General features: G+C 32.7%; 1 protein-coding gene across 3 annotated transcripts in view; it reads right to left on the bottom strand.

Moving 5' to 3' along the window:
* Positions 1–1,343: 1,343 nt before the first annotated feature.
* LOC106867856 (BTB/POZ domain-containing protein 17) overlaps positions 1,344–11,148 on the bottom strand; it is a 35,580-nt gene continuing 25,775 nt past the window's right edge. For all 3 annotated transcript variants that reach the window (XM_014912896.2, XM_014912895.2, XM_014912897.2), the window contains 2 exons: positions 10,126–10,483; positions 1,344–7,534 (listed from right to left, as the gene is read on the bottom strand). In XM_014912896.2, coding sequence (XP_014768382.1) covers positions 6,440–7,534; positions 10,126–10,476 — 1,446 coding nt within the window. In that variant the 5' untranslated portion in view covers positions 10,477–10,483 and the 3' untranslated portion in view covers positions 1,344–6,439. The remainder of the gene's footprint in view (positions 7,535–10,125; positions 10,484–11,148) is intronic.

Below are 11,148 nucleotides of genomic sequence, written 5' to 3'. Positions count from 1 at the left end.
TTAAACCTCACACATCACCACAAGCTACACATTCTATTTCTCTTTGGGGCATAAATCTTTCATCTACCTATTATCCATCTTAGCAATTAAAGTTACATTCTTTAGTTGGAAAGCCAATGTCTTCACACATGTAGGTTTTACTAAATACATCTGCTTGCTCTACCAATCTCCAAAATCTTCGAACCACCAACAGCTTTTTATCAATATTTTTTCCTGCATCAAGTTTATTGATCTCACTTAACTTCTCTCAAAAGACATTTTCTTCATTGATTTCAATATACACAACTATTTGTGGTTCTCACTCATCCCATATTGATGCTACCACTGCATAAACTGAATATTTCTCCAGCTTTCTACACCAATTCCATCTCTTACACAAATCCTCTATTGACATACAGACACCACCAAACCTAACCTCTACCAAACCATTACTATCTCTGCAAAAGTCAACTGAGGACTACCTTACTGCAACTACCCACCACACTACATACTATGTAATGCTACAACCTCCCAGACCCTATAGCATCTCAAGTTAGACACTAGTCCTACAACCCTTAAGAGAAAATTACCCACTCTTGCAAACCAAACTAGATAGTGTTTACACATTACAACTCTTGCACTCAATATCAGCAAAATAATGCTTGGACTATGAATCTTCTAGCAAAATTGTCTGCCTCTTTTTTTTTTTTGTGGCCTACTAATGAATCATACTATCACAATATGTGCAGATAGTGCTTACAAGTGAACTCCCTCTCTCTCTCATAGTTTTAGAAAAAATATAGTTGTAATGAATCTTTCACTAATATAATGAATCCCTTACTGCTATTCTGACAAGTACAGAAAAGACAATGTTTAGCTGACAAAGTCAAATAAGACTGAAACATATTCAGAGTTAGTGCTGTCCTTGCAAAGATCAGATTATTCTTATATAATTGAGCAAATATTTTCTTGTCTTCACCCGCAAAATTTTATTACTTAAATTAATGGGATAACAATTCTAATTAAGTATGAAGTACTAATTTGACTGTCCTTTTCTCCTATCAATCTTTCTTTACATATTTCTGGAAGCTACTTGAATGTTGACCAAATATCACCAAACTCTCAACACATAAATATATGAAACCTATAAAACTAGTTCAGCTCCTTAATTTAACAATTGTCTTTTACATTTTGAATTTAATGTGTGCACCCCATTATTTTATAGTAAGCAAAAGAAATAAAATAGAAAACTAATTTTTTCCCTTTTCTTTTTTGTCTCTTCATTCATGTAAAGATAATAATAATAATAATAATAATAATAATAATAATAATAATAATAATAATAAATGAAATGAAGACTGATACTGTGGAAACAGTTTTATATAACAAGAGTAAAATACACAAAAAATGTATAGTTGCTTTTTTTCTTTCTATGATAATGTAATGGACAGAGCTTCTGATTGAGACATACAAGAAATATTACAAACTAATACAACTGATAACAAACATATTCACAGTAACACACATTTATGGTTCTCTCAAAAAACAGAGATAGAAAATATATAACTTCAAAGTCTGTCTTTTTTTTTTATATAAAACAAGTGTTCCTGAACATAATGGCAAAAAGAAATTAAATATTTGTAAACTATAGTATAAATCTACACAGTATAATACTGTAAATAACAAATGTAGCATTTAATGGGTTTTTTTTTAATTTCTTACACTTTTGGTCAAAATAATTAATACCAGTGTTCCCTAAATTATTTTGAACTACTGTTCTCTTGGCTTAACACTTTATTCTCAGTTTAATTTTCTGGAGTTACTCACAAGCATGGGTCATACAACATTATAAAAGTTAAAAGTTTCTTACACTGATACAAGACCACATATTTGAATAGGAGAAAGTAAAAGTTTTTGAAAAATGAACTTTTGAGATTCAAACTTAGAACACAAAAATTTAGTCCAGCTCTCCACTACTTTTGTAACTCAATCACAAAGAATTTGAAAACAACAAACTCACCCACCAAAATATATTTTCTATGCATACTAATGGCATTCTGGCTTGCCTGCAGTTAAGAGCACATAATTTCCTCATTAAGAATAATTTGTTAGCTAAACTTTATTTGAATGTAAATAATAATACATAAAGTGTGTGTGTGTGTGTGTGTGTGTGTGTGTGCACAAATGAGTGTGAGTTCATTTACAAATGGACTCACATAGTTTTAGAACAAAGAGTAAAAGAATATATTTGCAAATTTAGAAACAATTGTAGTATTACTCTAGCCTCACCCAGTTAATGTGACAAGCAACATAGGGGAACGTAAAATGGTTATGAGAACCATTTTCTTTTTGGATTGCTATAAAAAACATCTCTGAAACATCAAGTTGAAACAAAAAGATATCGATTGGAAATTAACAATATCATTGGCTTCCTCAGGGTCTCACAAAATATTAAAAAAGTGTGCCATAGTTGAGTGTTATCAAATCACTTCACGACTACATGGCTATGGGTTTTATATTACATTGTGATTCCTTGGGAAAGTGTTTTCTATATCTTGTTTTGACCAATGCCTTGAAACTGAAATTTGGTAAACATAAACTGTAGAAGCCTAACTATGTATGTGTGTGTGTATATGTGTGTGTGTGTGTGTGTGTGTGTGTGTGTGTGTGTGTGTGTGTGCATGGTGTATAACTGAAAACAGTACATCAAATTACATTCATCAATGGGAAAAGAATATATAAAACTTATTTTATTGATCTCAATCAGATAGCAAGTACTTGACTGAAGAAAATACTGGGTTTGATATGGCTGATTACAATCCTTAAAGTTGTTACCCACAGATAATCACAAACAATAAATAACACCATCAAAAGAATAAAAGAATATTCAGTCACTTTAAGATGTCCTCTCCATGAATTATATCTTTCCCAAATGAGCCTGTCAAAGCCCAAATCTCCCTAAGCTTTACTCATAAAAGAATTTAATTTCAGCACCACAAACTAAAGAAACATTCACCAGTTATATAAGTAATTCAACTATTCACAGTGGTGACTGTGACCACATATCATTTTTATTTACAGCTTATGTGGTTAGAGCAAGTGAGTGTTATATGTCTTTGCAATGAATCTACTACAGTAATAATACAAGCTTTTGACTCTTGTAACTAGTTTAAAATCCTATCCGTTCAACTTAGCTGGAAGGCTTTACCAATTATATTGAAAGTCAATACTCAATACATAATATAACATTTGGTATATGAAACCATATGATACCCAAGCCATGTACCTACCTTACAAATGATTCTGTCTACATTTAAGTATAAATATCAAAACTAAGAATTTGTTTAACAAGATTAGCAACAATAATACCAACAGCTTGTAAATGTTCTTGATTGGAATGACAAAACAAAATTAGAATATAGACTATTATTTTACTTTCTTTTTCTAGATGAATCATGCAGATGAAAAACATTTAACAAAATACTGTGAAGTTTACAAAATATTTTCCATAAAGCCTTAATGCACAAGAGGTTTCTTTTTGTCATAGCTGTAGATTCATTGTAATTAATGAGGGGAAAATATGTAAAGGTTCAGTTTATGGAATGTTTTAGTTTATTACAACAAAGCCTTTGAATTAGTACGTGAGCACTTTGTTTTTACTGGCAATTGATTAATGGTTGAAGTGGATTCAATTTCTATAGCTGTTTAAAAAAAAGAAGTTTCAGCTGAATGAGAAACTGCTTCATTGTTCCATTACATGATTTTTCCACACTATTTCAGTTTCAACAGTCTTGGATCAAGAAATTTGTCAAAGACATACAACTCCAAATAAATAAGTGTGTGTGTGTACATATATTATTTATAATAATTATATATGAACAGTTAAGCTTTTAAATATATATGGTACAAACAAGCACCACTCTGAGGCATAAAAGTGAACAGGCCTTTCAACAGGAGTCAAACTTCAACTACCATATTCCAGATGACTACATTACCAACACATAAAAGAGCACCTGCCATCTTCTCAAAAATACAATAGATACAAGGTTCAAATCCCATTGGAGAGCTTGTTCTCTTTTACTGTCTTAGATTAGCACTTGTAGATGTCAAATATGTGTGCATGTGTGTGGGCATGGGATTTGTATTTTCTTGTCAAAATGCAAAGTAATTAATATAGAATCTGCTATAATTGTTTGTTGCTAAATCAAATTATTTTCTCACATTTAAAGATTTTGTGCTGTTGGTATAAGACAACCATACTCATCAGTTTGTGATAGTGTGTTTCATTTATTCAAGCTGAGTCAGACATGCTTTTTAAACCAGTTTATATTCAGTCATGTACTTTCTAATGACACCTAAGCTTAGTGGGCTTAAGTTAGCGTTAAGGGTAAATGTGGTGTACTTTTTATTTCTTCAGAAACCATTGTTAGTCCAATATTTAGAATTCAGTATGGTGAATGAAAACTAAGGGAATTAATTTTACTGCTGTCAGTCTGTTGAGTGGAAAGGAGATGAGAGAGTGAGCTGCAAGCCAATGAATATTGCCTTGTATTTACTCTTCTGTTACAGCTGAACTGTCGTTAAACAACATCACAAATATACACAGAAGAATTCTTAGGCAAAGATAGCATATTAAGAAAATTAAATTTCAATATTTATCTTAATGAACAATTTAATTTTTTTTTAATATTTCTTAAAGAAAAAAATGTAAAGCATTTAAATATATTATCACAGATTCCATGATGAGGAAAATCACTTCATATTTAATAACATTTAGAAAAGTTCAGAAGAAAAGAAAAGCTAGTTATTTGCTTAAATATGAGCATAATAATAGCTATAGTCATACTGATTTGACTAAATTTTAGCTTTGATTGCTTTATAAATATTAAATTCTTTGGCATCAGCCCTTCTATGTTGTTGGTATTGATTTTATAAACCCTGGAAAAAACCAAAAGTAGAGAAAAACCTGCCTGGTTTTGAACTTAGAACAATAAGGTACTAAGGTTACAGATAAAACATTCAACCAAGTGCTTCTATTCTTTTCGTTATCATCTTATTAAAAAAGCAAACTGAAATTGAATGGAATGTAATAGTGTTTCAGTTAAGTTTTATAACAATAAACTCATAAAACTCTTAATATAATATCATAAATGGAATGTTACATTAATAACAAACTTTCCATCATAATGTTAACATTTCCATTAAGTTCCATCTGTTAACATTTCCATTAAGTTCCATCTGTTAACATTTCCATTAAGTTCCATCTGTTAACATTTCCATTAAGTTGATTCAGATAGAATCTACAAAAATTTCATGATAGAAAGAGATTTTTAAAATAAATGTTTAAACATGTTGGCATGTACTGGATTTAATTGAAATGTCTAAAAGGTACTGCGGTACTTTCCAGAATTCCTTTCAAACTGTTTCAGTGAACTTCGTGCTAATATGTGTCCTTAATAGAATATTCATACTTGTAACAATGCAGGTAAGAGAGCACAAGACTTCAGCTATGCTTTAGCAAAGTTTGAACTGAAATTTGAAATTGTTACGCTCATTCTTTCCTGGTCTTGTGTTTTAGTGCACACATTTTAAACTCCTGTTTAAATATGCTTTACATATACCAAATTTCCATTCAGTTAATTTTCATTTAATTTCTAATTCATAACAAAAGGCTGTTGAAATTTTACATGCAAAGCATGGGCAAGTATGAACTTGAAGTATATATTACAACATGGATGTAATCAGTGAAATAAACACAATAAAAATTTTAAAATTTCTTAAATTATTACAAATTTCTCCTTTTTCATAAATTTAACTGTTTAGGTGTTTTACTTATGTCAGTGGAAACTATAGTAGTGTTATCTTGTTTTCAAATGCCACACTTATAGCACAGAAACTGCAAAACCAGTAATAGCGTGAGTGTAACAATTAATAAACAACAAGTTTACTCAATCCCAGTAAAACAAATGGAGTTGTTGCTAGAAAAAGTCCTAAAAACTTCAGATATGAAATATAATGTTAAAAAATATTGTTCATAATCCAAAAATATATATCTTTGGTTAATATAGCAAAAGCATTTACCAGTATTGTTTCAATAGCTACTGGCTTCAGCAGGATCCAGATATGATTAAAATGGACAAAGTATTAAAAAAAGACAAAAAGGAAAATATACTAAAATTATTCTAAGCATAATCTGAGGAGGGAAAATACATTTTATCAGTTTCTTTTTTTCTTTTCTTTTAACAAAAAAACAAAACAAAAATAACAACAAAAAAGATTTTAAATAAAAAATCACAATAGTTTAAATGGAAACAGTTTTGTTGAGCTTATTTCAATCATCCTATATGTATAAGTATATGTTTGTGTATATGTGGGCATGAATATGTAAAGCTGATGGGAAGCAAGTGAGTGGCTTTAGAAGACATTAGACATTTACAAAACAACAATAAAGGACAAACATTTATCCAACTGGCCTAAGAACAATCTGTAGAACAAGATTATCATCAATCAAGAGAGGACAGTTGGGCTGGGATAGGTCACTGAGAGAGATCTTTTTGTCCATTTCAGTGTCAGTGGTATACCTAGTTTTGGAAAAGTTTTTCTTACCACTTACTGAGTGCAGAATCTTTTCTCGATCAACTAATGACAGCAAATATTCCACTGGTCTTGGCTGATCAAGAATGAGATTGGAGTACAAAACAGCCCTAAAGTCATCACAAGTTGAAGAAAAGCCTTTTGGATGAAGCTTCAGCTCCCACTCCCATGTCTGAGCAGGAAATGTGGAAGCACGTGTAGCAAATCGGAAACTAACTTCAGCACATTTCTGGCATTCTGTGTAGCGTTGAATAACAACGCGCTTGTCCCAACGAAGATCAGTGTAATTACGTAGCAAAAAGCTAGCAGAAGTGAATTCTTTTATCATGGCTCTACTGGTTAGAGGGAGGGCATGGTATTTGTAGGCTTGCATCAAGTATGGCTGAAATATATCAGGCATCTCCAGAACAACTTTACAGTTCTCCACTTGACATAGTTGATCAGGAGTCATCATTGGGAAACGAATGTGTTCAATTACTGCTTTTACATTACTGCGTAGGTTTTCAGCTCTTGTAGGATGCTCAGTAGAAAGCAACCATTTTAGTACAGCCTCCCAGAGTTCATATTCATCCTTAATGGTCAGCTCAGAACTCTTCAAGAATTCAATAAGCTGATCTCTTTCAATAGTAAGCCATTCTTGTTCCCACTCAACTGACATCATGATATCATCCATTTTCTCAGACAGTGCTTGTACACAAGCTTGCACTAAGTTTTTGTGATAGCACTTTGTCGCATACTGGAACCATATGTGGAAAACATCTTTCAATTGTAGTCGTGGAATAATGCAAGTGCAGGCAAAGTTTATGCAAACATTACGAAGGTCTTCTACATTATATTTATCAGAAAGGATTAGCATGGAAAGTGTATTGCCAATGTTCAAACGCACGTGACAGCTGTAGAGAAATTTAAGAAAGCGTGGAAACACAGTGGCACACATACTGTCCTCTTGTAGCTCAATCTCCTGCAAAAAATTAAAATAAATATGATAAGGCACAACCAATATATAAGGTTTATGTGTTTTCAATAGAATCTTTTTGAAGGGTCTACCATTATTTTCAGAAATGATGGAATATATTGTGACTTCAGATTTCACCCAAATTAGTTCTGACTTTCATTCCTTTATGAGTGGTAACACCAGAAAAGTACAGGTGTCAAATTAATAGACAAAGCTGTAATTATCATTATAACAGGGAGCAAGTCAGCTAATTGGCAGAATTGTTAGCATGTCGCACCAAAAGCTTAGTGGCAGTTATTCTGGCCTTACATTCTGAGTACAAATTCTGCCAAGGTCGAACTTGACTTGCATATTTTGGGGTTGATAAAATAAGTACCAGTTGAGCACTGATACTTTCAGGCCTTGTGCTTACAGTAGAGAGAATTATTATAACAGTGAATATCATAGAGGAAGATAAAATGAAATGACCTGGTTTTGGAACCATTTCCTCCCACTTTTACTAATGACCTAAAGTAGAACATTAAGTTAGAAAATCAGTCTTAATGGATAGGAGAAAGAGAAATTGAATACTGTTTTAAACTAATCCCTTAAATATTCAGTTCTGAGCTCAAATCTCAACATGGTAAGTTTAACCGTTCAGTTCTACAAAGACTGAAAACCAGGAACTGTATATTTATTAAGGTCGGTTGGGAGTGAGACAGCACTGAAATGTTGCTATTCCAAGGCTATTTTAGTGTCAAAGATTGTGTAAATAAGAGCTGATTTGAAGGATGATAAACTGTTGTACCAAATTAAAGTTTGTTTAAGTTGCTTATAATTAAATGTATAGATTACAGGTGATTTAGCATTTCCTTCTGTGATCAATGAATTCAGAACCAATAATGCAACAGTACAATTAGTTGTTATTATTGAGCCACATATATAAGGCAGCAAGCTGGCAGAATCATTAGCATGCCGGGCAAAATGCTTAGTGGCATTTCATCCATCCTTACGTTCTGAGTTCAAATTCCGCCAAGGTCGACTTAGCATTTCATCTTTTTGGAGTCGAAGAAGTAAGTACCAGTTGAGCACTGGAGTCAATGTAATCGACTAGCCCCTGCCCCCAAATTTCAGGTTTTGTGCCAAGAGAAGGAAAAGATTATTGAGCCACATCTAAGTAAGTCTGGATGGTGCAGATCTTTGATAGAAGGCATTCCATGCATAAGCACTCTGTCCTCTTGAGCACTGCATATCTAGAACTATTTTAGCCAATACCCCACACCTCTGAAAATGGTAGGATGTAATTTGAGGATATTTCTAACAAGTGAAATAAAGCTCACATATTTGCTTGGTCCCAACTAATTAAGCTAGATTGCTAACAAGTCAGCAGAAAAGTCAACACTTGCTCTTCTGTTACGATCACAGTACTGTAGCAGAGACACTAAATTCACAATGAACCAATGAAATGGTCACTTAAGCTGCTGGAAATGGGAACTAAACCCCCTTCAAATCACATTGTGCCATCTTAAAAAGAAAAGTTTCATTGGACAATGTAGTCTTGCATAGAATATACCCACCAAAAAGCAAGATAGTCATGGCTGGAATGCCTTTAATCCTAATTTCACATAATCAGAGCCAACTAAGGGCTAAACAACAATTGCAAATAGGTGCCCTCAAGAAGTAAACTAAAAGTTGTAGGTAACTAAGTCATAGTATTTGATAATTTTGGATTTGAGTATTTTGTTAAACAGGGTGGGCCAAAAGTTATGCACTAAAGCATTCACATTTTATTTATATTACATTTTTATTATTATTATTATTCATTTTGCTCATCATGTACAAAGATATGTGTATTTGTCATTATTTTATTTATTTTATTCAATTTTAGGAAAATTGAAGCATGCCTTTGGCAATTTCAGAGCATGCTGTGCATGACTTTTGGCTCACCCTGTGTAGTATTCTGTTACACAATACTTGAGTAATGTGTTACATATATTACTAGTCAGAGGAGGAATGAAGACAGTTCTTGTGAACTTTGTAGGCTCTCCAATCTTAGCATGTAGGGCTCAATTCCTACCAGGGTTCAGAAAGATACAACAGTAAATTACTCCAGTGTATCCATCAATGAATCACAACAAGAAATAAATTTTATTTCAAGTGAGGACAATGATTTAAGTTTTTTTCTCCTATGTTTTCACAGATAATAACTGAAAGAATTCCAAAACAGCTTCTAAAATTACTTAAGTCTGAAGACGATACCAGAATTTGAATTAAAGTTGTTGCCACATTCTTTTCTCTTGTTAATCAACTAAAGATGAACACTCTCTGAAAAACCAACATTCCTGAATATTTATCTTATTTAAAACTTAACAGACAATGTTCGCTTAGTTCAGAGTGATGCTAAGTTATTGGAGAAAAGAAACAACAAACCAGTTTCAATTCCTAGTTGGGGCTACAGTCAATAGTTTAGAGAAGAATTTTCTCATCACATAAAATATTTCACATTGAGATTGAATTAAAGAAAAAAACAATTCAGTGTTACTATAACAATCCAGTGGATTAACAACATTTTCATTTAACATAAAGATCCTGAACTGTAAATATGAAAAAAGACTTACCTTCCGTTGGGATTTATCCCAATCAGAACTAAACATACGTTCAAACACATCACTTGATTTCACAAGAATCAATTTGTGACAGAAATATTTTTTCTTCACAACTACCAATGTGATATCACTTAAAAGCTGGTTATTAAAAAATTTGGCTTGGTTGGCCAAGGCATGGCGCTCATTCCCAAAGCAGTCAATTCCAGCATTGCTTTCCAGAGCCAAAGAAAATGTAGTTGGGGTAAGAACCTCCATAAAGCTGCTGGCACCAGCAGGTATTTCATTGTTGGATTTAGCCTTGGTATTGTTTTGATTTTGGCTATTCTCCAAATCAAGATATGCAAAACGTGGTGGAGAAGCCATATTATGTCTGAAATTATAAAAAATAAAAATATTAAATTGTACAAGCTTAATTGCCAACAATATAAATCAGATGAAACTGTTTATTAAGCTTTGCAATAATTCTAATCTTATAGTCTTAAGTTATAAAAAAAATGTAATGAATCACAATCTTGTCTCATTTGAGTCTTCTGATTTACACTAGCTTTCTGGATGACTCCCTATATCATTCTATACCCTGGTGTCTTTTCCAGCTGCCCAAAAGTCCAACACTTTTTGACTACATAATTTCTAGCATATGCAAGAAAAAAAATTCCTGAATATCTGTCATGCATTGTTTCAACATTTCAGTGATTTGAAGCTTTGAGTGCATATCACTCTATGGTATGCTTTTCTTTTTTTGATTGACATACACTTTGAAAACTTACAAGACAAAATACAATATTGGGTTACTCAAAATGTAATCATCATCATCATCATCATCGTTTAATGTCCGCTTTCCATGCTAGCATGGGTTGGACGATTTGACTGAGGACTGGTGAAACCCGATGGCTGCACCAGGCTCCAATCTGATTTGGCAGAGTTTCTACAGCTGGATGCCCTTCCTAACGCCAACCACTCAGAGAGTGTAGTGGGTGCTTTTACGTGTCACCCGCACGAAAACGGCCACGCTCGAAATGGTGTCTTTTATGTGCC

Source organism: Octopus bimaculoides, chromosome 5, assembly GCF_001194135.2.
Source record: "Octopus bimaculoides isolate UCB-OBI-ISO-001 chromosome 5, ASM119413v2, whole genome shotgun sequence".
Classification (NCBI taxonomy): Eukaryota; Metazoa; Mollusca; class Cephalopoda; order Octopoda; family Octopodidae; genus Octopus; species Octopus bimaculoides.
The sequence above is the reverse complement of the archived record's forward strand: the minus strand, read 5'-3'. Positions and strand labels throughout refer to the sequence as shown.